Source organism: Parambassis ranga, chromosome 5, assembly GCF_900634625.1.
Source record: "Parambassis ranga chromosome 5, fParRan2.1, whole genome shotgun sequence".
NCBI lineage: Eukaryota > Metazoa > Chordata > Actinopteri > Ambassidae > Parambassis > Parambassis ranga.
Window position 1 is genome coordinate 9,386,540 of NC_041026.1, and position 24,105 is coordinate 9,410,644.

Here is a 24,105-nt window from a genome sequence, read left to right on the forward strand (position 1 = left end):
AAGCTGGAAAAGAACTTAACCAATAGTAATTACAAGCGCATTTTGTACTTGAGTATTCCACTTTAAAATTACTTATTAATACTTATTTTGTAGCTAATTTTTATAATGAGCTGTTCCCGCACCTGCAGCATTATGTTTGTAATTGTAATAATACCATATTTAGCTGGTTGCAGTGGTGGAATGTAACTCAGTATTTGTACTTCTTTACTGTACAAAAGTATTTTTTTTGCATATCTATACTTAAGTAAAAGTAATACTTTAGACTTTACTCCATTACAATTTGCAGCTGTTATCTGTGCATTTTACTCCACTACATTTCTACAGTGTTACTTGTTACTCATTTTCTGAACACAGTTTTTCTGAAATGTTGCCTGGATCTACATAAATATGGACTGTGAGTGTGTTGTTATCTCAGAGGTTTAGACCAATCAGGTGGCTCCATCAGCTCCAGTGATAGCAGAGCTCATGTTTGGATATAGGAGCTACATCTGCATTCTTTATCAACATGGCTCCACCTGGATACGAGAGATAACTCACTGTGTGAACACTTTTACTTTGAATATTTTAAGCACATTTAAAAGTACTTAAGTCTTTCACTTAAGTAGGATTGTTGATGCACTTCTACTTTGACTCAAGTCTATATCTTGCTGGGTAATTGTACTTTTATTCATGAACCAAGCTTCAGTACTTCCTCCAGCACTGGTTGAGTGTCTGATCAGTTTCCATGTGTCATATGTTTATAGTGTTATTTATGCATCTGCATATAATGGGAATATGACGGTAATGTATGTGCACAGGTGTCCGTGCGCTTCATCAGACCAGGCTGTGCGCTGCTTTAACGCGCCTCTTTGTGTTGTATCTGTCAAGACAAGTAGGAGTTGGCTTTAATATGTCTTGCAGGTCTATTGTTCGTGCGCTTGGGCGCGGTCTGGCGCTTGGGCAGGGCAGGGCAAGGTGCGCGTTTAATCCGTCAGATAGCGCCGAGTCCCCGCAGCTGACGGACTTCCCTGTTGAATGTACCTGCTGGAGCCGCAGCAACAGTTTTTGTTTTTTATCTATATTTAGGAAATAAATAAACGAAATGAGTGTGGATCATCTAAAATCGGTCACTTCTATTGGGAATGTGGACGACACGTCGCTGGCTCTGCCGTCCATTAGCCAGGGCCGATCAGGACAGCAGCGCGTCCTGGAGCAAGTGCAGAGTATCAGGAGGACCAAGTCCAGGCACGCAAGCAGCAGGAGCGGATCAACGTCTCTGTCTCCAACAAGTAAGAGCAGCGAATACACCCGAAGAAGGGTTTGGATCTAATTAGAGTTTCGGATGATAGTTTCAGAGTTTCAAACCCAACCTGCCCCCTCTCTGCCTCAGTGGGCTTCAAGCTCGGTTCAAAGTACATAAAACACTGGCAGTGAATATTTAATGTACCAGGAACTTTGATTGTAATAATAATCTTGTTCCAGCGGAATTGTGATTTTTAATTATTAATTAATTACAATAATTAATTTTCACTGAGTCTGAAAGACACAAATTAAAGCTAAACTCTAATGTCAAGATATATTTTTCTTTTATTTATATGTTTTGGTTAATTTGTGTATTTAGCCATCAAATTTAATGATGATTAAAATAAAGAGGGGTTTCCATGGAGTTAGTAAAATGTAAATAAATGTGAAGTGAAAGTCATATTGGCGGCTACTTACCTTACTATCTTACTAGTATTTATTTAAAACTTATATATTTGATAAAAAAAGACAGAATCGGAGTGAAGTTGTTAACTATACAACTTCACTCTGATTCTGTCTTGTTTTGTTTTTTTATCAAATATATAAGATTTAAATAAATACTAGTAAGATAGTAAGGTAAGTAGCCGCCAATATGACTTTCACTTCACATTTATTTACATTTTACTAACTCCACTGTTCACACAGTGAGTTATCTCTACATTATAATGTAAAAATGTACCATGTTCGGCTTAAATAACTTCTGTATTATCCTATAAAGGAAAATGCAGTTTACAGTTTTAGGAGGCAGTAGTCCATACAGACCCGTTTCTACCTGACACCGGTCAGAAGTGTTGGATGAGTTGTGTTTCAAGTCGCACACAGAGACATTAAATATGTCCGTGCACAGAGATCAGTTGTGCCGCAAGAAAGATGAACATAAAACTTCCCTTTTTGTACAAAGGCAATAAATCAGAGGCTGTAAACCTGTTGTGTACTGTGTATGTCATAAAATCCAACAACCGCATACATTTCTCTTCAGGTCCTCTGAATGACGGCGTGTTCATAGATGGCTTCAGGTCACAGTCGAACACGACTAATGGCAGCGCCTTCTTTGGAAACGGCTTCTCTAAAACTGTAAGTCTTAATGTCCTTTGTCTCATCTAAGACTCTTCTGCTTGTGTTATCGTAACAGTTTTCTCTCCTAGATACTGTGTGTGTGATCAGTCAAGTTTCTAGGACATATCCAGGTGTGTGTTTCAATCCAAACTGCAGGCCTGAGACATTTCTTTACTCTCTAAAATCAAAACTCTGGCTTGATTGCATGAGACACTTTGTACTCCCAACTGTAGTCTGGCCCTGCTGTGATGCAGGGAGTGAAAACTGTTTTGCAAAGTGCAAGGTGTCTTACTGTTTGAGGCGTCGTAGGTGCAGGATAACAGCAGGAATGTCCATGATAAATTGCTTTTGTCACCTCTAATGAGAACTTAAACTCTGCTGTCCCCATGCTGTTCTGTCTCAATCTGTTTCTCAGCCTCCCCCATAGAAGCTGGCAGGCACTGAAAAGTCATTCCCAGCTCCATGTGCTTTGGGGTTCATTGCAAACACATGTATTCTTTGACTCTTTGCAGCTCAGCTTGGAGAAAAATCACAACCGACAAGTCGTCAACAACAACTCCAAAGGAACCTCAGTGAAGAGGAGCACTGCAGCTACTACCTATCACTATGAGAGATACGCCCCTATTGGCTCCATGACCACCGGGCAAAGAAACACCAGCCGCAGCGAGCCCGATGTGGGCAGGCTTCTGTCCATGCCTAAACCTTCTGCCACATCTCAGAGAATGGTCTCAAACAAAAGCCTCTACAGGACGCAAAGATCCACCAGTCAGTTCATAACGAGCCCCACAGCTCAGCTTTCACCTGTGTTCACTACAAATGGAACAGCTCAGACCAAAAAGACCAACCAGTTCATAGTTGAAGTGCCCCAAAAAACCAAGAAGGCTTCAGTCACTGATGGCACGCTAAAGGCCGTTGGGTGTGTTTCCTTCAAACAATCTGCTTCATTTCCTCAATTTGACATGATGATGTTTCAGATGAAGAACTTGTTCTTTCACACCAAGCAGGTCCAATGGAAACAGAAAAGCAGCCGATATCACTATGAAGGACGCGGTGGAGTATCTCTCCATGGATGTTGAAGCATTTCAACACTGCGGCGCCTCCTACATCCAGCACAGCACATTCATGGATGACACAGCTAAAGAGGAGGTACTACATCTTATTCTCACTGAGCTTATATGATCTTTGGTCAGGGTTCCTTCTGTCAATGCTGAGAAAAAGAAGCTGAAATGACCTTACTGCCTGTTAATGACAACTCACCAAAACGCTATGTTAAGTCTGCGCTATGATAAAGACCCTGTGGCTCAGTGAGGTTCTGTAATGTAACCATGAGGCTGGAGGACGATCTTTAGCCCACGCTGCATGCTGATGTGGCAACCATTGAGGGCAGCTTAGCCCAAGGTTTCCCTCAGGTGTTGCACCATTGTTGTGTGTATGTGTAAGGTAAGAAACACAGTTGTAGAAAAATAGGTCTTATGAGTAAAGTGGTAGAGCAGGGTTGTCCAATAACCAGAAGGTCGGCAGTTTGACCCCAGCTCCTCCCTAGTCATTATTGTGTGTCCTTGGGCAAGGCACTTTACCCACATTGCCTCCAGTGCACTCACTGGTGTATGAATGCGTATGAATGAATCAGCGGTGGTTGGAGAGGCCATAGGCGCACCTGACGACTTTGACGACTCTTCTCTGACGTCTCCGTCAGTCTCTGCCAGGGCAGGGGAGCTGTGGCTACATCTGTAGCTTACCACTGCCGCTGTGTGAATGTGGTGTGAATGAATAATACATCTCAATGTAAGCGCTTTGAGTGCCTGAACAACAACAACAAAGCGCAATATAAGACCAATGCATTATTAATATTATGTGTCCTGGTCAGACTTTTAGGACTCACACCAAAGCAGGTTTGTTGGATTAAACAACAACAATTGTAGGTATATAGAGAACTTCACTTCCTCCCTCTTTAAGTTTGGTTTATTTTAACTGTGGTTGTCAGGGTAACAAGTAACAAAACATGAATGGAGCTGTGATATGGTGGCGTTGCTTTGTTGTTGAGCAAAGTGTTTGTGTGGAGCAGCAGGATTAGGAAATGTTTGCATCAGCAGCAACTTGATACAATGTGTGGAGAATAAACATTAAAAGTGAGGCTGATATCAGTGAAAGGAAAAGTGAGACTTCCTGAGTCCTTTGTTGTTACTTGAATCCAGCACAGTCAAGTCCTGCCACTGACAGGTCTCTTAACCTGCCACTTCTCAAACTGAAGCAGTGTTTATCTGCATAATTTGTAACCTGTCATGGAAACAGGCTTCAGACTGAACCTGTAATTTGAAACTGTTTTAAACCATTTTAACCTGCAGTAAATTATTCCTGACCTCTCCTCATGTCATCTTGTCTCACAGGTCTTGAAGCTCAGAGGCATCCCGCCCCTGGTCGCTCTTCTGCGCAGCCCCAATGTAGAAGTCAGCAGCACGGCCGCTGCCGCGCTCCGCAACCTGTCCTTCAAGAGCGAGAAGAACAAAGAGGAGATCCAAAAATGCAGTGGCATCTCAGAGGCCGTGGCTGTGCTCAGAGATACAAACTGTGTAGATCTGCACAAACAGCTGACAGGTAACATGTTAGATAACTCAAAAATCTGCAACTTAACCGCACACAAATACACAAAAAGCTGACATATTAAACTGAGAGACACTTGTGTGGAGATCCAGCTGTTAGATCAAACTGTCCTAGAGTCTCTGCAGTTACTTTATTGTTCTGAATAGAAGACAGTTTTCTTAAAAATACATCTGAATAAAAATCAGCATGTTCAGAGCTGACGGTGCAGACGGTTAATGTAGCATGTAGCATTTTTATGGTTCGCCACACAGTGTTTATTTTTACATGTGCCTTGTGTGTGTTTTTTACCAGTATTTACAAGGCTTTTGAAACAAAATGTAAAATTAAAATATTCATTCATAGAAGATTCTAGAGGGCTGATCTTATATTTGAGACAATACGGTAATTTACTGTTGTTTTACCAAGTCGGCTAAATATTATTTGAAAATTGGCCTGAAGCAGAAACTGTCTGCAAACCTGTTGATAGATCTGTTCCCAGATTTGAGTTTGATATTTAATATGCATGGATTGAAAGCACCCTGATCCAACGGTTTAACTTTCTCTCCAGGTCTTCTGTGGAATCTGTCCTCTGCAGACAGCATGAAGTCAGAGCTGCTGAAAAGTGCTCTGCCTGTCTTAACGGAGCATGTGATCCTGCCTTACACAACAGGTCCCAATCGGGCCAGTGGTGACAGCAAGGACGACGTCTTCTTACACGCCACTGGATGTCTTAGGTAAGCAAATTAAAAAATGTCCTGGAAGTCTGGACCAAGAAGTGAACTATGTTTTTTGTCGGCTACATGTATGAAAGGCCTGAATGAGTCATAAAGGAAATAGATGAGTGGTAGGGAGCAGGTGTGTGCTGCACTTTTGCTTCTGCACCTATGTTTATTTTTTAATATGCTGTAAATAATGTTTATACTGTTTAAATTTTACCGTTAGAGGGATATTTTCAGTATGCTTGAGTGCCTTTATTTTGCTGCTGCAATAGTGAAATTTCCCAGCTTGGGATGATAAATGAAGTATTTCTATTCTATTCTATTCTATTCTATTCTATTCTATTCTATTCTATTCTATTCTAGCTATTCTATTTTAAAAAACAGGTGCAAAAGTAAAAAAGCGTGCTGACTCATTTACTAACAATGGATGTAAAATGGGTGAAAATAACTTTAGGTGCTGTGGAAAGCTGTAATCAGCCTTGAATCACTTTCTAACTGTACTTTAAATCATGATTAGCTGCAGGTTCCTTCAGCACCGTGTAGCCTGGAGGCTCTGACATTGTAAATGTGAATGTACAACATAACACAATGCATTGTTACAGGTGATAGCAGCACTTATCTGCTGCATCAGCAAACCCGGGGAGCGGCAAAGAAAAGCACTATAGGACGTTCCTCACAAGCTCCAGCTGTTTAAATATTTATTAATATTCCTGTTTGTACAAGAAGATTATTGTTTACTTTTAAGGAAAGGTGTGATTAACCTCCGATAAGTCAGAGATCAAAGGTCTGAAAAAAACGTAATAATTCAATGTTTACGTGGTTATGTTGTCACACTGAAAGCAGCTAAATTATCTGTCAGTGATCTTGTGTCTTATCTGCGGGGCGTCAATCATATCTTGTGTTTTTTCATTTCAACAGAAACCTCAGCAGTTCACAGCAAAGCAACAGACAGGCCATGAGGAAATGTCGAGGTTTGGTCGACTCTCTGGCCGCATATATTAAAGACTGTGTGGAGGCTGGAAAAACAAATGATGAGGTAAGAAAAGAAAAATATTGTTTGTGAACTGGACTGGATTTTTTATTTTGTTTCTCTGATCCTCGTTTAACTCTTATTGACACACAAAACACTGTGACTGTGTGTGTCTGCCTGCCTGTTCACACAGTCAGTGGAAAACTGCATGTGCATTCTGCACAACCTGACCTTCCAGCTGGAGGCCGAGGCCCCGTCTCTGTTCAGCAGGATCACTGCTTTGGCTCCAACTGTCAACCGTAGCAGCAGCCAGAGCAACGTCAGCCCCGTCGGCTGCTTCAGTTCACCCAGCAGATCACAGGAACAACAGGTAAGACCCCAAACATGCACAACAAGCTAACCCAACGGGTATTATATGCCATGACAGCTCATCAGAAAACACTTGTCAGTTTAATTGCACATACATAGCAGAGTTTTTGCGTTCCAGTGCTGGTATGAAACGTTTTGTTATGACTGATTTGAAGCTGTGTCGCTGCCTTAAAAAGGCACATGGGGTCATAAGATGCAAAGGTAAGCACACACGCTGGTCAGAGAGAGATAGATGATAATCCTGGTGTTTGTAGTTTGTATGTACATATATTAAATATATGTCAATGTTGTAAAGCAAACTAGAAGCGAGAGATGTACGAAGAGCAGTGGACGTGTTGAAGATCTTCTCTCTCTCTCTCTCTTTCGTCCAGCCTCACTTTGACTTCCCAGTCCTTGAGGATCCGCAGCCTAATGGAGCGGCCTGGTTGATCCACTCCCAAACTCTGCAGAGTTACCTGTCGTTGCTGCGCCTCAGCCAGCGAGAGGAAATACAGGAAGCCAGCTGTGGGGCTATGCAGAACCTGACTGCAAACGAAGGCATTGTAAGGAGCTGAAACATGAGTTTGTTTGGATATGTTCGTGCACTTAGCCACTTATTTCCTGAGCTGAAGTGGTTTTTCTGTGTTTGAAGGTCTCCAGTGTAATGACCCAAACCATTGTGCAGAAATTGAATGGCCTGCACTTTATCACCCCACTGATAAACTCAAAGAGAGTCAACCTGCAGAGGAACGCAGTGGCTTTGGTAGGAAACTTCACTAAGATGCCAAACCTGCACAGTGCGCTCGGTAAGAAGCCAGTTCAACACACAGAAGTGTAATATGTTCAAACATAATAAATATTTTTGCGTGTGCCTTATTTTTATACCGTGAAGCTCGGAAAGGCCTCCCGGAGCTGATCAGCCTCCTCAGCAAAGGCACTGCGGAGGGGAACGAGTCTGATGACAACCTCGCCATGGCCTGCCAGACTGCCAGCTGCCTGCTAATGAAGAAACCTGAGATGAGCAAGAACTTGTTAAATGACAAGCTGATAAAATCGCTCAACGATCTCAGCCAAAACATGTAAGTGCAGGGAAAAAAACGTGCCCGCATGTGTGTGCCTATTAGAAGTTCTATCTGTCCATCAAAGCTGATCGCTAACAAGCACTTTCACTCGTCCTCAGATATTTCCCCAAGTCCCGCAAAGCTGCAAGCCTGCTTCTCTACAAACTCTGGTCAGACAAGGATCTACAAAGCTTCCTGAAAAAGGTGAGTTGAAACTGAACCCTGAGTGCCAAGATCTGTCAGGGTTTGGGTGTGTCCATGTCAGTGTCTTTAAAAGTCCACGCCTTTCTCTGGTATTTGTGAGAAACGACAGTGAAAAGTTGGAAGGATCAGACAGAGGAAATGGCCAGTACACAAACATGAGACGCTGCAGTGATATAACTGAGGAATCCCAACGCTCTGGTTCAAGAAATCACTTGCAGGACTTTGTTTACGCTTGTAAAATTCAAGATTTAAAACGTTTATTGTCATGTGCACAGTCAGGAAACCGGTTTGCCTGTACAAATGAAGTTCTTACTCTGCTGTCCACACTGACAGCTGTAGAAGCAGAATAATTTAACAAAATAGACAATTTGAGAAAAGCATGCAACAAATGTAAACATAAAATATAAACCCTGAATATGTAAATATATACGTAAATGTGCATGTGTGCTACAGCAAAGAATGAATCATTGTGCAAAAACGGTCACGAGGCAAACAGCATGGTACATGTGCAACCATTGAATATTAAGGTACATAGAACGGTCAGTTTTGCAGTCGCTGTGTTACTGGATGTAAACAGTCAGTATGTGCAAAGGTGCAGTTGGCGGCGGGAACGAAAGCCTTCCTGTCTGGTGCTTTGTGGATTTATCACACCTCAGACAGGATGTAGATATGTTAAGAATACTGCAGAGTTTGTCTTTGTCAATGTGTTACTTATTGGGACTTGAGTGTAATTACTGAGGAAGAAAGCTAATCGTATTTACCTGTCTGTCCTGCAGCAAGGAATGAGTAAATCCTCATTCGTGAACGACACCACCGTGGAGGCGCACCGGTCTCTACAAGTCATTGATTAACTCGAGAACATGAGGGATCTTGGATAGTCATTCACTGAAGTAACGCATCTGCAGAAGACACACCGAGGCTGAGCAGCACCCATTCTCATTTCAGATATGCATCCTTTTACATCACATCACATTGCATAGCCATGCACATTCTGTACTGTTATATTTCTGTGTAGGAACAAAGGTAAAGGTTCAGATGTAAGAAAAAAGTGTATTTGCTTTTCTAATGTCTTTTAATGTCAGCCTGGAACCATGACTTTACTTTTATATTACGAACATGAGGGTTAGGGTGTTATTTTGCACTGAAATGTATGTTTTTAATATGATGTATGCAAACATTGCTGAGTGTGTAAGATGAAAATATTATTTGTTGGGGAAGTTGATAGAAAGAGATCTGACATTGTTTTTAAAGGTACAGTGTGTAAACTTGGTCTTCCCCTTCTGGCAAAGAGAGTTATGAGGAGTTCCAGAATATGGGATGACATCGGGACTGTCTGTGTCGCTGGCTGAGCTAATCTGCAGCCTGTTTACAGACAGTTAATGATTTGTTTCCACTTTAAGTGATTCCTGTCGGGAACTTTCCTCGATCTTTGTCTGGCAATACTGAGGATAAAATGTAAAGTAGGTTTATTAGTGTAGGGAGTAGTCTTATATAGTAGTCTTGTCTGTGGTGCCATTGTTGTGTTAGACCCACCCAGGATTGACACCATGATGTCACCACATCAGATGAATCAGAGTCTGGGTATCTCTGACTTCCAGCCAACTCTTAGTTGCTACTCTTTAACATTAATTATTGATAATGCAGCTGTTTGTAATTAGAGATCATGACAGTGACTGAGGGATCATCTTATTGCTCTTTAACAGGTTGCTGTCGATCATGTCACTTTAACACAATAGATGCGGAGCCTGGGAGTTTCCAGAGCTCTGTAGCGTTTTTAATCTCTAATCCTTTAATCTGACAGATCAGAAACATCTTGGATGCCTTCCAAGATTTTCTTTCCATCAGAAGCGCCTTCCTTTAATTCCATGTCACTACAGACACTAGTTTTAAAATTGCAGTATATTGATCTACCTGATGCTGATTGGATTAATCAGCAATGTATGAACTCCTTAAAAGCTTGAATGTAACATATTTATACAAAAAAAAAGTTCTGCACTACGGCTTTATGCCAGAGACTGTATATAAAGATGGATGACGTGAAAGCTCCTTAAAGGTGAGGCCAAAACATCTGGATCGCCCCCTGGAGGCTGGCTGCAGTATAGGTCATAAACCCCGCCTCCTCCGCAGGTAGAGAATGGAACGCAGACCCAACTAAGAACTAAAAGTATTCCCAGAGATGATTTATGGCTTCTTAGGTAGTTTTTATTAAACAGATTTATGTTTGTATTTAATCGGTCGCTATTGACAAAGAAAGGAGGAAGTAACACCTCAGCAGTTGAGGTGTAGGTGAGCTTGATGCAGATGTGGGTGGATGTTTAGGCATCATATCTGCGAGATGTTTTGGAGGAGGCGGAGCTGCATCGTCCATCTTTGTTTACACTCTATGCTTCAAGCACTGATGTGTGTTTCCAGTCTGTAAAGGCGGCTTTGGTTGGTTGGTGGTGTATCGGTGGCTTGTGTGGTCTTTAAAAAAAAAGTTTTAATAAAGCTGACAAACCTCTAATCTCTGAGCTGCTCAGGCGACTTAACCACAGCGTAAAGATGATTTAAAACCCGTGTCACAACCCCTCCTCCAGGTTTGGGCTGCAGAATTTTTTAAAAATGCTTCAGGCCAAATGAGAAACATGCTCATAAAATTCTGTTTACTGCTTTTACTTTATGACTTTTGTATTTACTCGTTCATAAAACAAGGTAATGCGCTTATTGTGCTCAGTGTGTATGATGTCATTGTTGACCAGATTTGAACTTTGGTCTTCCTCACTTTAAACCCTGTGATCCACCCAACAGCCACCAGGGAGTCATCTTAGGTCACGGCGATGTTTAGATTGAGGAGCTTTGTTTCAACCATCATTTCATTTTGCAGTGATAGATTTATGTGCCCATTGTCATTAATAGATGACTGGTATCACTGCAGGCTCACACCAAATCTGGCATTATTTCTCACATAAAACGTGGGATTTCAGCCAAAGTAAACTAACCTGAAGCTGCCAATCAGTCAATCAAGGCTTATTAAAATAATATGTGGTTTTTGTAATGATCACCATGTTCCTCTCTGAGTTCCCTGCTAAAGGAAGCAAAGGAAACATGCACTGCTTCCAGTTTTGTTTTTATTAATCACAATCACACACAAGAAGAACCAGTTATTTCATATGCGCATGTTGTTATTAACAACCTGCTACATTTCTGAACATGCACATCTTTTCACGGATAACATTTGAAGAGCTTCCTATGACATTCGCGCCATGCCGTTTTTGTTCTTGCATGTTTTAAAACGTGTTCACGCTGTTGCTCTCCCTCATCCTCCTGTGGATGTTACTTCCTCAGGCCGCGCTTGCTCCTTCCCTTTGAACTGAGAACAAAGTGAAAGTCAGCAAAGAGTTCTCATATCAGCCAACCAACCTGCACTGCTGCCCAAACCTTGCATATTATTAGATGTTATATATGATATCTGTGTGTTTATATATTTAGTGTTTTGTGCATGAAAGGTAATCTGGAGTGTGAGTTTGTCCCCTTGGAGCTGCTACTAAGAGCTTTTCATAGTGATCGTCTGTTGGGGATTTGCTGATAAATTCCCATCTGCTATCTTTATCTGCTGTTGCCACGCTGGCTTGTTGCCTCTGCAGCTTACCTATGAAAACAAAGCTACATTTTAGAGAAACAAATTCTGGTTTTACATGAGCTCAATGTCCGTTATGTGAATGAATGATTGCTGTTTGGTCTGAAATGTGGATTACATCTGGCTTTAAATCCTGCAGGACAACCAGCTGGCGGTCCTTGTTGCACAACCTGCAGAACATGAGGAGGAATAAGCATAATTTGGATGGCAGCAGGATTCGGTCACTGTTGTATTGTGAGCCACACGAACACAGACGATATCACGTTGCAGCTGAGATCATGAGGTCTCTCAGCTGTTGAGCCGTCCCTTCTTTGAGTTTGAGTGCACGTACGTGAAAACACCTCCCGTCAGCTCGCCCTCCTTTTTTTTTTTTTTTCCTATTCTCTGTGTCAGGAAACTTTAACCCTGCTGTCGGGCAGCAGTTCAAACAGCTGCTACTGATGCTGCTTCAAACAAATAGAGACTGTAGTAGGAAACGCAGAGGGGATGTGAAACCAGAGAAGATGGAAACTTGATGAGGTCACTCGGCAGGAGTTGGCACCACGACAGACTGAGCAGTGATTCATTGATTATTGCTTATTTCTTCTTAGAGTTCCAGAAAATGCATCATGACTTGGTTTCATGCAGCGTTACAGAGCAATAACACAATGATAAAGTGTGCACTTACATTTTCTGATGATCACTGACCCGGTTTCTCAGCACGGTGATCTGAGGAAAGAGGAGCTCATTTTTTTAGCATTCAGAAACATGCACATTAAGGAGAAGTTGCACAGGAGCAGTTGCTAAAGCTAAATATAGTTACACATACAGCCTTTGTGTGTCCTTCTGATCTTGCATGAGGCAGTAACTGACCCCTGTCATGATGGATTAAAACAAAGACTTGACCTCGCTCGGTCTGATAAAACGATCTGATGACTAATGTCTTTGAGCTTTGACTGCCCGGCTAGCAACTTGAGATGTGAGTACAGATTTGGAGACGATCTTTGGACAGTTCATACTTGCAGATTTAAAACCTCCCTCAGAGTTCCAGTCTGCTTGTCATAGTGTGTTTTACCTCGTACTTCTGCTTTGTGTACTGATACTGAAGATCAAATTTCTCTGCCTCCAGCTGGCGCATCCAGTCCCACATTTCCTTTGCTTTTTCCCTGCAGCCGTACAGACAAAGTGTGGGTTATCTCGGTAAGACTTCAAACACCTGGAGTGAACTGAATATAAACTCGGTGCTCTACTTGAGTTTGTCCTCTTTCAGGTGGTCGATGTTGAGCTCTTTACGTCGATCATTAAGGATCTTCCTCTTCTTTTCTCTTTCTGTTTGTCTTTTCGTCCCTGTCTGCGTCTGCAGGGCAGAAATACAGCTCGTACATGAGGATTTAAAGGATGTCTATCCTGCTGTGGTGTGTTATTGAGTAGCTGAATCAGCACCTTGTATCCAGTGAAACTCAGGTTAGACAGAATCATCTTCTTTCTTGCATCATCATCCGCCTTTTTCTTGGCTTCTTCTTCTTCTTTTCTGGCCTTCTCTTCCTGGAGGAACAAGCATTTTTAGGTTGCTTCTGCGGCTGAGATGTCCCTCATCGTCTCACACCTGTGATCTGTGATACTTACAGCTAGTTTGTTCTGGCGTTCTCGTTCTCTCTCCGCTCTGATCTTCATTTGCTCGGCTCTCTCAGACCTGCGTTTCTCCTGGTAAAGAAAGCAGAACTGAAAAGGTAGCACTTCCTGGACGTAATCACAGTGGGATAATATGAACCTACGATGCGATCTGTGAGGTTAAGCAGCTCTTCTTCCTCCTTCTTACGCTTCTCAAAGTGAGCTTCAATCAGAGTCTGGAGCTCATTTAGGTCCTTTTCCATTCGTTTCCTGTGAATATCCTGAAATTATGGGAAGAGACGGAGGCTGAGAGCGCTGTAAAACTGCTTGCAGGTGTAACGTCTGTCACTTGAACTCACATCAAAGTCCACTTTTTCTCCATCTGGGATCTTGGGTGCTGCCAAACCAGGCACGAAACCAGGCCTGGGAGTGATGGAGACAGTCGTGTCTGGCGGTGAATTGTGCTGTTTATCTTGTGCAATGTGCAAACATTTAAAACTCCTACCTCTGTTTGGGCCTGGCCTCCTCTGTGCAACAGGAAAAAAAGAAAGTTTATTATTAAAAAAAAGAAATGCTGGAGCAACATTTATCTTCTGACACACACAGTCTCAGACTCAGTCCATATCCTGTCCATACCTCCTTCATTTTCCTCTGCAGCATCTGCTGAGAGACGAGTGGGTCAGTGCAAAGTCAACAACAGCAGACACAGGCAGACTAATTCGGACATTTTCCTCAGAAATGCAATTTCTTTTGTAATGTATTTTTCAGTTTTTACTTAGACCCTATAAAGCACGGCTTCAGACAGGTGAAGCATTGCATTGATTGACACAGGCTGCCTTTAATTGTAAGTCAGGAGCTGGACCCTCAGGCACATTGCGTTTGAGCTCAGGTAGAGACATGGTATGGAGACCTTCGTCTCTTTCAGGGTTTAGAATACGATTTACTCTAAAACACAAATTCCGCAAATATATAAAGAAAAGTGTTTAAAGACACGACGGCCCAAATATAAACACTAATATTATTCTGCTATTATTGTTGTTAAGGACAAAGTTACATCTGTTTATAAGTGGCATGCAAACGTATTAGCATAAGCAGTACTACCTTCCTCCTCCTCCTCCTCCTCTACCAACTCTTCCTCCACCTCCTCCTCCTCCTCTTCTGTGCAAAGCAAGCATGTAAAGTTAGCAAGCAATCAATGACAAAACAGTCTCATGTAGCTCAACACTTATAATAATTCTAGTATTTTATCTACCTATTCCACTTTTTAGCAGTGAAGCATATTTAATTTAAATGCTAACTTGACATTTAAAATGTTCAAAAAGCTTCCTCTTCTTTTACACTGGGCTCAAAGTCCTGTATTTTTCCCCTCACTGAGCTTCTGGGGGAGGAAAAAAAAAAAAAACATGACAACGAGCCTTTTAGTCCCTGTGGCCACACACAGGGAAACTCAACCTCTTCCCACTGCACGGAAGGTAAACCTACCTGCATTTAGGAGGACCTCTAACAGGCATAAAATGAAAGTAGGTATTGTGCTCCAGCTGCTATCTTCCCTACGGTCCCTCCACTGAGAACATAAGCTGACCTACATTGCTCGCTAACAGTGACTGGCCTCCACGTAGAGGGAGACAGGTGCTGCTCAGTTTCACTCACAGCCAGCGCTGTACAGTGCACGGCCTCACAAAGGAAGGCAGAAATAGACCTTTTATCTCTTTGATGGCAACCATGTGAGCCATTGGAACTGAAAAGGACAGATCCTCTGGGATATTCATACCAGGTGAACTGTCTCCAGTCTCAGACTGTCAGAGAGGAGGACTGACTCGGAGGACAAAGGTCAGCCTGGCAGAAAAGTTGAAGGACAGCAGCTGCCTCTCTACAGTGGCACCAAAAATACGGCGAGCTGAAGCCGGCAGCTTGGCAGATGCAGCGTGTTAAGTCACCAAGAATGTTTAAATGCGGGAAACAAAATGGCAGGAAAAAAAAGTTCTTATGCATTTAGAATTCATCGATATTGTTATAGTACATACCAACAATATCTTCCTCTCCTTCACACCACATAGAGAGGCAAAGAGCAGAGGTCAGCGGCAGCAGTGATTCACAGTAAATCTGAGCATCTACCGCACGGTCATGCAACATAATCATCATACATGCAAAAAAGAAGAGCTGCCTGGATCTGCAACTACAATCTGCGAGCACTTATCTGGCATGTGCATCAAGCTCACGTACGTCTGAAGAAAGAAAGAAAGAAAGAACGAAAGTGTGTGAGAATGGATTTTCTGTCACTGTTCCTTCTGCAGAAATGAATCATGGTACTCACTCATATGTGGCGTCTTCTGTGTCTGACATGTTTAAGATGCAGCACCTGGAAGAGAAGAGATGATCTGCATCAGAGCATTGATCATCAAACAGCGGCAGCAGCACTGGTCGTAGTTTAAAGAGAGGTGCAGCCAGACTTACTCGGACGGTGCGATGTGTTGCTTCTGACAGGGCTCAGTGTGGGAATTGTGTGCTGTGTCCTTCTCTGTGGGCCATAAGCTTTTAAACCCAGTAGTGGATCACATGGCGGCGAGCTGCCCATGTCTACAATGGGTGGGCACATACCTGCAAACAGATGGCAGATAGCTTCAGCTAGGATGGGAAAACATGCATTCTCCATGGACTTGCGTTGTCTATTTTTACCTTTTTCAAAACCTGGAGTGAACAGCGTGGGATTATTGCTCTCTAAATGTTTCAGTGTCACAGGTCAGCCAGACATGAGGTATAGGTTAGAAATAATCCCTCTAAACCTGCACACATGGACACACAAAGGCACAGCTCGCCCCACGTCCGAGCAAATAAATACTTTTTATTGTGATTCTGCCAATAAATTCCACATTCTCATATGAGTGTAATGCACTAAACTCAGCCTAATTCCCACAGCCGGCTGCCAAGGAAGTGCCTGAATACGCTTCACACCCTTTTCTGTCTTCACCTCGCCCTCCTTTTATCTGGCACCTCTGCCCTCGGTCCTACCTGTAATAACATGTTATCAATAACACAATTTATGACCATGCCAAGCCTTTTGATACTCCCAGTGTTTGCTTTAACGTCGTATCTGACCACACAGTCAGGATTATGACTCGACAGATGTCTCTGCTGAGCTGAAGCCAAAGCGTAACAGTAAATGTGTGTCGGGAGTTTCCAGCTCCAGTGACTCTCTGGCTTTGTTTACGGACATGTTGATGCAGTTTTTTAAAAACCGAGTTGGTTCAAGTCCAGTCACGAGTGTCTCCAAAATGAAGCTTTGCCTCAAGTGTTTAGGGTAATGTTTTGGTTACATAATTGAGTCATTTAATAGACCTATGTTAGATAATAGTTTGGAGCATTTAACCCTTTTAAAGCCAAAGTTATTGATTGTTAGGTTGATCATTTGGGTTCAATCAAAAGCACAACACTACAAATGGTTTCTGTGCTCAGCTTCCTCCATGAGATCAGGAGAGAGGACACAGTCCATGTGGTCCAGCCTCCATTTTTGAGGTTCTACCAGGCCTCGGCTCTGCGGCTCCCCCTGTTGTTACTGCAGCGGAGCAGGACCCTGTTCACCATGAAGCAGAACCAGCAAAATACAGACAATCCTGGTGGAGGATTTAAGATGAATTTAAATTACCCTTACAGGGAAATCTGTTTATTACAGCAGTATACAAAGAAAGGCAAACAAACTCTGGATGGCTTGTGTGTTTGTAGACTTGTACCTGCAGGCACTTACTGTACGGAAACAACTAAATCATCGTGTGTCATGTCGTTCATGCGAGGTGCGGTAAATCTGACGTTTGTGGCTCAAGGTAGAGCGCTCTGATCTTTTTTTAGCTTATTTTTCTGCATGTCATGATTCAAAAAAATCTTAAATGGAGACCAGGAAGATGGGTTCAAATCCCAGGATGACTCCACAAAGACAGACGGTGCCAACTAAGTTTCAGAAATTCTCCAAAAGAGTCTTGTTCCTGATCAGCACAGTAAACTTTGTTTTTCCACGTGTGGCTCTTGTATGACAGAATCATATTCGTTGCTCTGTGAAACGTCAGGTTTTTGGCCCATTTTCTTTGTAAAGTGTTTGTAATGCACATGAGGAAGGCCTGAAAGCTTCACGCTCACCAACAGGAACATTTTCTGTTCATTAGTCATCATTTTGGCACAAGATGTGAGCAAGTTTCCAATGACACAGGCTCAGCAGAGAGAAGAGAATTAAACTTTATTTCACTTATAAATATCCATGGAGTGGTGCAGGGTAGGGCTAGGACCTCAGCCAATCACAGCGCTGACTTCCAGCTTCCTTCCTCTGATTGAAGGATCCGTCTCTTCCTGATTGTGTTGTTGCACACCCTGCCTGTGTGGCACACAGAAAGCCCTCAGGCCTTCTTCCATTTAATCCTGCGTGGCAGCAGTCCTCCGCTCAAACACCCACGTCAAATGTTCAATGCTCATCTCAACATTTTTTTAAACCTAAAATTGCCAGATTAAATCACATGGTTCAGTTGACTGAGCTGCGAGTCGATACTGCCATCTTGTGGCAGAAGAGCTGCACATTTGTTCCTGTCCATGTGTATCAATACATTCAGAGGATTCACAGGATTCAGTGAGGATGGACACTAGATTAAACATGTGATAGAGGAGGATATTTAGATTTTTTTTCCATCTTTAGGATGAACTCAGACGTTTGATGAAGATTCATAATCAATATGGCTTCTCTTCTTAGAGCAGAAGCTAAAAAGATATTTTGATGTTGGGGCAGCAGTGGGTCATTATTCTCCTTGTCTGAGCCGCACCTGAGGTTTTGGCCCAAATGAACCTGTTATTAAAAATGTAAATATTTAATATTTGATATTTATCTAGGTTTTTAGATTTGAAGCATGTCTTTTTTATTTTACTGTGTGCCTAAGCCAAGAGCCGCTGAACAAAATTTCATTGTGCCTTATGCATAGTGACAATAAAGATTCTTGATTCTTGAAAAGAGCAGGAGAGAGAGGAGATGAAGAGGAGCTCAGAGCATCATGGGAGGTCATCAAACAGCAGCCTTAGCCTATAATGGTTCCCCTCATTTTAAAGAGACAGTTCACCCTAAAAATCCAATGTTGTTTTTTTTTATTTCCTGTGACCTGCAGTGTTTTTATTTACCCCCCAAGAGTATTTTCAGCTTTAGAGACATGAACTAAGATTTTAAATGTTGTAGTAAACGGGATGCTTACAGAACTCAAAGTGCAAACAAACAAACGAACTCGGCCTTATCAGCAAGTCCATGTTTGGATTTGTGGTGAACTGTGCCTTTAAGAATACAGCAGGTAGGGAACGCCCACTTTTGCTCCAGACACGCCTGTTCCGGACACGTGACGCGCTGTTCCTGCTTCCGCATTAAAACGCACCCTTCACTGAAGCGCGCGGTTTAAACCTCACTCAAATTCACCTGTGCAGCATCACGTGTAGTGGTTTCACCCTCCATGCAGGCCCCGTCATGGTGCCGCAGGACGGATTAGTGTGTTTGTACAGCAGGTTCGGCAGGTTCGGCAGGTTCGGCATGGACCTCTCACAGAACATCACTCTGTGGCGCAGAGGTATGGCCCACTGCTGCACCCACAGTCTTCTGTTTTCTGCTTGGACGTGTGGCTGTGTTGGTAAAACAGCGGTTTTACATTCAGAGGAACGTGTGTTTCTGTCGAACAGTGACAACAGAAGACAGACTCCATGTGCTTTTTATTGTTTCAGTGATAAAAACAAAACCAAAGAGCCAAAAATATAAAACACCAAAGCGTTTTCTGTGATCCTGGGTAGTTATTGTTGCAGTTCAGAGTCTGTAGGTCACTGGTTTGGGCCTTTGGCTGCGTCAAACATCTTCTTGCGGCCCTCCATGCCGGACATGGCCTCCACATTCTTCCTCCAGTCGCTCACCTCCACTGTCTTCTCCTGCAGAGAAGATGTTATAAATCAGTGTCCACTGTGTTTGATGGTTTTTATGGTTCAGAATTTACAGAATAATCCTTTAATTCTAACAACAGTCTGTAAAAGACTTTAATATACATATTGTAGAGGTTTTTAAACTCCAAAGGTGTCCATTGATCTTTTCTATAAATAACGTCAGTCATGTTGGATGAGTATCAGCTGGAGACGCTGTGTAAATATATGGACAAATGTCTGTCTTCATGTCATGTGTGTCTCCTGACCCCACCTTCTCTGTGTCCTCCTTCTTGACAGACTTGAGGTTCGCTCGCAGGTCCAGGGAGACCTTGTGTTTGGAGCCCAGCAGGGAGCGCAGGATGGCGTCTGCAGAGACCCTCACCCTCCTCAGGTTAGGCCTCTTGAACTTTCCTCTCAGGTCCAGCACCTTGATGTTCAGATCTTTGATCTGTGTGTGTGTGGAGAGAGAGAGAGAGGCTTTGAGATTGTGGCTGACATGTTTTGTCGTTGTCTTAACTTTGTGTGTGTGTTGTTACCTCTCTGCTGTTGTGTGAGACCTTTGCTTCGATGTCATACCGCTCTTCATCCACCACGTCTATTTTGGCATGCAGCTCCGCACATAATGTCTGCGTGGCGTGGAATAAAGAAAGCAGATGCGTTTTGCAGTGATGCCGCCGCTCTTTGAAGGGGTCAAACGTAGCGTTAGCATGCAGAGCTAAGTGTTCACCTTCAGCTCTGATAGGGACAGGCTGGCTGTGTGTAATGGAGGAGCTTTTTCTTCCAGGTACTTTTCTTTCTGCTCCTCTTTCTCTGCCAGCTCCTCCTCCAGCTCCTCCTTGGCCTTAGCAACCATCAAGCTCTGACCACACATACACACACAGACACACACACACGCACACTCAGTATTTATCTCACTGTTGGGACTGAGGCTGCTGGTGGATGCAGAGAACTCACCTTCAGCATGAGCTTGCGGGAAGCTGAGATTTTAGATTTTCTCTAAAAAACAAAACTTTTTTTTAATCTTTGCATCATATTTTGTTGGTCTTGAGTGATTTTGTGTGGTGTGTGTGTGTAAATCTTACCTCTGGTCTGTAGAAAAGCACACAAATAGAAAGTAGGAATGTTAATGATTGGAAACCTGTTAATTTGTGTTTCTATTGATAAAATCTCATCTGCGGTGTGACACACTCGTTTGGCAGTGGAAACAATAACAGACACACAATACACTTACGCTTTCTCAGGCATCGTGGCTATTTAGGTTCCCCCCTGGAAGACAAAAATAAACCTTTTGCCTCTGAAGTGCTGGACTGTGGGGACCACTTGGGCCCGTGTAGAGCCCCAATGGGGTCTTAACTGAAGTTTCCATTTTAGCCTCCTATACATTCATTCCACCACAGACGGCTGTATACTGTGACAACACTGGAAATATACATTATATATATATATATATATGAGGATTCGCAGTTACTCAATGGACCTGACTTTAACACGTTTTGTTTATCAATCGTTCATACTCATCAGGCAGGCTGGACACAGTCATCCAGTCGCCTCTCGGTGCTGATTGTATACTCGCTTGCCAAAAAGCAAAGTGATGGCAGACAAGGAAAAAGCAAGCCCCCCCCCTCCCAACATGGCAGCTAATCCAAAAGAGATAACGCTTCCCGCCTTCACCCCCACTTTTCCCGGATAAAGACACAAATATAGACCGAGTGCTGGATTCTTGGAACAGAGCTCAGCTAGACTTAAGGAGATCTGACCTCATAATAAACAACATTACATACTGCAGGATGGCAGTATGATTTGAGATTTTGTAAGTTTGGTCAATTATTCAACAACCCCAAAGAGATTTATGTTGGATTACCTCGAGAAATTCATCAAAATGTAGCAGTTTAAACTTTTATTTATGCTTTAAAATGACTTTTCTCAATTCATTGAAGCTCAAAATTACATTTATGTGGACCTATTCATCAATATTGGTCATTTTAGCGATCAATACTGTTGTGTTTTTATTTAGAAAAAGGATTTCTGGATACTAAACAAGAATACAGTGATATGATTTTAGTGAGCTGCAGAGTCGTGGTTGTAACTGAGTGAAGTGATGAGTGCATTGATGGTAGTAAAATATGATTATTTAAATAAAATCACACAGTTTTGTCCATAACATTGCTCTTTAAAAAGACGTCACCTTGACAGTTGTTATATCCTGAGAATCAACAAGTTATTTTAAAATAACAGTAAAACAATTATTGACTGTGGAGGAAAGAGTCTCATATTCAGAGCAGTAACGATGTCTCTTACCTCGTCTCTCTGTGCTGATGCTGTGGATGCAGACAGATACAAAGTGATGCAGACAAGAACTCAGCAGGATTTTTATCTCCTGCTCCCCTTTGTCCCTCCTCTCTCTCACAAGCAGACTTAAATAGAAGAACACAGACAGACAGATGGGGTGAGTGAGGGGGTGAGTGAGGGGGTGAGTGAGGGGGTGAGTGAGGGGTGGGTGGGTGGTGGTCTCAGTGATTGTGGTGCTTCTCGTGTTGAGGTGACAGATAAATGTTCATCTTTATTATAATAATTTGTGAACTTTTCTGTGTACCAGCGTCCTCGTCAGTTGTTTATTGACTGAGTGACCTGCAGTAACCCTACATAAGATCTGTTGGCAGCACTCTCTTTGTTTCCTGCAGATGTAAAGCAGCTATAAGTGTGTCTTGTTGCTGTGTAGATGATTTAAGATCCTCTGTGGTCACTGACAGCAGTGCTTGGCCCCGTCCCCTCTGAAGCTGCCGGGCCCCCTTGGTCTGATTAGGATAATAGCTGCAGACAATGCTAAGCCGTGGTTTGAAGGTTGGAATGCATTTTCCAGTGTGCATTTGGCGAAGGCCTCACAACTAAACATAGACAAATTTTAGCTCCATGTGATGCTGCCACTCTCTGATGGTGGGACGTGGATATTGTGTGTGTGTGTGTGTGTGTGCGCGCAAATTAATCCATGAAATCAGCCTTGTCTGGGCTGTGCTTGTGTTACAGTAACACTTGTTAGGCTGATGCAGCAGCTTTGACCTGGAGGTCTCGCGCGCGCACACACACACACACACACACACACACACACACACACACACACACACACACACACACACACACAGCTTCAAATCAGCAGCTGTAAATGAACCAATGCTTATTTCTTCTGCACCACAAGCGCCACCTGCTGGTGCTGTCAATACTCTCTAATCGATTCTCTGCTGCCAGAGAGGATGGAGCTCGTGTTGTCAGTGATGAGTCTGTCCCGCCTAATGAGCCACCAGGCTGCAGACTCTACACACAGGTTATTCACATGTATCTGTGGTTTTCTGTGTCCTCTGCCCCGCTGAGTCAGTGATGTGTCTCTGACATCCAGGGATCATGGCAGCTGATTATAATTCCACAGTATATATGGCAGCAGGATTAGCAAAGTGCCCTGTGTGCGTTTGTGGCGGTGTCTCCGGGAGACTGTTCACTGACTCACGCATGCACATATGCCAAAAGCTTATAAAGCAGTTTACAGTACAGTGGTCTCTCCTGATGTTGCGAACTTGTTGGCCGTTTTGCCTTCTCTCTGCGGTCCAGCTCATCCCGAACCATCTGATTTGGGTTTGGGTCAGATGACTGAAGGCCAGCTGGAGGTGTGTCTGGGGTCATTGTCGTGTTGATGGTCCCACTAAGCACAAACCAGGTAAAATACAGCTGTGGCAGCCATGTTGGCTAAGCCTGGAATTTTTAAATACAGCACCAGCAGTGTCGCCCTTGAAGCTCACACCCCTCACCCCCCCCCCCCCCCCCCCCTCCTTCATGCTTCATGCACATTTAGAAACCACCTGCTCATCTTCTCTGCTTCTGAAAGGACATGGTGGAACCAAAACTCTCACATTTGGTCTCATTTCTTGTGCGTCTTGTTGTTCTTCCTCAGTAGAGGTGTCGTTGCACTCGGCCTCCTCTGAACGGTCGATGCTGAGATGTGTCACCATTTTATGTTGGCTCTGATCTGAGCTGCTGTTCATTTGTGGTTCCTAAAGCTGGTGGCTCAAATGGACTGCTCCTTTTGGTTTTTGTTTCCTGGGGTTGTCCACATGAGACCCACTTTCATATTTGAGGAAACATTTAAAGTTCTTGACATTTTTCTGGGCTTCATGTCTTTACAAAGTGATTGGTTTGTTTTTACTTAGTTAGGTGGTTCTGACCTTAATATGGATCTGAATAGTAGCTGAGTGTGCAAAAGGTGGCTACCTTGAAGAATCTTAAATATAAAACATATTCTGGTTTGTTGAACACTTTTTGTTTTCATGTCTTAAGTAATAAAAATACTGAATGAAAGTGTTAAACCTTTGACTAGTGCACATGTTAGAGAATATAACATTAAGCTTTCTGTCCTCACTTATAAGTGGCACCTTTACCACAGGTGATTAGCCATGTGACCTGAACATGTGACCTGACCATGTGACGTCAGGCCCTCTCTGGTGAGCAAGCTTCAGCATTGTTTCATAACTCTGAGCAGGACATTTACTAATGCTAAGGACAGAACAGCGCATAGAGTGTAGTTACTCATGGTGAATCTCAGTATAATGCTTTCATCTTTGTCTGGCTTTGTGGTCCGGTTTTGTTGGTGATGTGACTCACACATGTTGTAATCATTGCCAAAACCAGAGGCTGTGTGCTGTGTGCCAGCTCGGCGGCGCGGCCAGAGACGGCGCTGAACACTACGACTCTGTTGTTCATCACAACAGCTGG

General features: G+C 43.0%; 3 protein-coding genes across 5 annotated transcripts; 1 reads left to right on the forward strand and 2 right to left on the reverse strand.

Moving 5' to 3' along the window:
* Positions 1 to 973: 973 nt before the first annotated feature.
* On the forward strand, positions 974 to 10,922 carry pkp1b (plakophilin 1b). 2 transcript variants are annotated; one of them, XM_028405007.1, is made up of 13 exons: positions 974 to 1,268; positions 2,261 to 2,355; positions 2,850 to 3,253; positions 3,339 to 3,483; positions 4,725 to 4,932; positions 5,486 to 5,651; positions 6,555 to 6,672; positions 6,800 to 6,976; positions 7,347 to 7,517; positions 7,607 to 7,760; positions 7,847 to 8,033; positions 8,135 to 8,219; positions 8,996 to 10,922. In XM_028405007.1, exons 1-13 carry the CDS (start codon positions 1,082 to 1,084, stop codon positions 9,068 to 9,070), a joined length of 2,172 nt encoding a protein of 723 aa, XP_028260808.1. In that variant the 5' UTR covers positions 974 to 1,081; the 3' UTR covers positions 9,071 to 10,922. The 2 variants fall into 2 exon arrangements, with proteins under 2 accessions (XP_028260808.1, XP_028260809.1); XM_028405008.1 differs by having other exon boundaries at positions 3,342 to 3,483.
* A 549-nt stretch (positions 10,923 to 11,471) lies between these two features.
* On the reverse strand, positions 11,472 to 16,001 carry LOC114435356 (troponin T, cardiac muscle-like). Of its 2 annotated transcripts, XM_028405009.1 has the most exons (14): positions 15,880 to 16,001; positions 15,740 to 15,784; positions 15,649 to 15,650; positions 15,450 to 15,467; positions 14,062 to 14,085; positions 13,931 to 13,952; positions 13,785 to 13,848; positions 13,590 to 13,706; positions 13,441 to 13,518; positions 13,258 to 13,359; positions 13,065 to 13,171; positions 12,890 to 12,980; positions 12,503 to 12,543; positions 11,472 to 11,568 (listed from the first exon to the last, which is right to left on the reverse strand). In XM_028405009.1, exons 2-14 carry the CDS (start codon positions 15,766 to 15,768, stop codon positions 11,532 to 11,534), a joined length of 732 nt encoding a protein of 243 aa, XP_028260810.1. In that variant the 5' UTR covers positions 15,769 to 15,784; positions 15,880 to 16,001; the 3' UTR covers positions 11,472 to 11,531. The 2 variants fall into 2 exon arrangements, with proteins under 2 accessions (XP_028260810.1, XP_028260811.1); XM_028405010.1 differs by lacking the exon at positions 15,450 to 15,467.
* A 3,133-nt stretch (positions 16,002 to 19,134) lies between these two features.
* Positions 19,135 to 21,730, reverse strand: LOC114435357 (troponin I, slow skeletal muscle-like). Its single transcript, XM_028405011.1, has 8 exons — positions 21,646 to 21,730; positions 20,579 to 20,613; positions 20,430 to 20,436; positions 20,302 to 20,343; positions 20,075 to 20,206; positions 19,884 to 19,973; positions 19,619 to 19,795; positions 19,135 to 19,356 (listed from the first exon to the last, which is right to left on the reverse strand). The coding sequence occupies exons 2-8, from the start codon at positions 20,590 to 20,592 to the stop codon at positions 19,252 to 19,254; spliced, it is 567 nt and encodes a 188-aa protein (XP_028260812.1). The 5' UTR covers positions 20,593 to 20,613; positions 21,646 to 21,730; the 3' UTR covers positions 19,135 to 19,251.
* Positions 21,731 to 24,105: the final 2,375 nt, after the last annotated feature.

Bases quoted from the DNA above. Each gene is read 5' to 3' on its own strand.
- pkp1b (XM_028405007.1), top strand. From the start codon at position 1,082: ATGAGTGTGGATCATCTAAAATCGGTCACTTCTATTGGGAATGTGGAC. The intron at 5,652-6,554 runs GTAAGCAAATTA...TCATTTCAACAG, and splicing joins CACGCCACTGGATGTCTTAG to AAACCTCAGCAGTTCACAGC. The intron at 8,034-8,134 runs GTAAGTGCAGGG...ACTCGTCCTCAG, and splicing joins AACGATCTCAGCCAAAACAT to ATATTTCCCCAAGTCCCGCA.
- LOC114435356 (XM_028405009.1), bottom strand. From the start codon at position 15,768: ATGTCAGACACAGAAGACGCCACATATGA. The intron at 12,981-13,064 runs GTAGAGCACCGA...GTACGGCTGCAG, and splicing joins CTGAAAGAGGACAAACTCAA to GGAAAAAGCAAAGGAAATGT. The intron at 12,544-12,889 runs GTAAAACACACT...CTCTTTCCTCAG, and splicing joins ACACAAAGCAGAAGTACGAG to ATCACCGTGCTGAGAAACCG.
- LOC114435357 (XM_028405011.1), bottom strand. The intron at 20,207-20,301 runs GTGAGTTCTCTG...ATGTGTGGTCAG, and splicing joins CCCGCAAGCTCATGCTGAAG to AGCTTGATGGTTGCTAAGGC. The intron at 19,796-19,883 runs GTAACAACACAC...ACACACACACAG, and splicing joins TCTCACACAACAGCAGAGAG to ATCAAAGATCTGAACATCAA.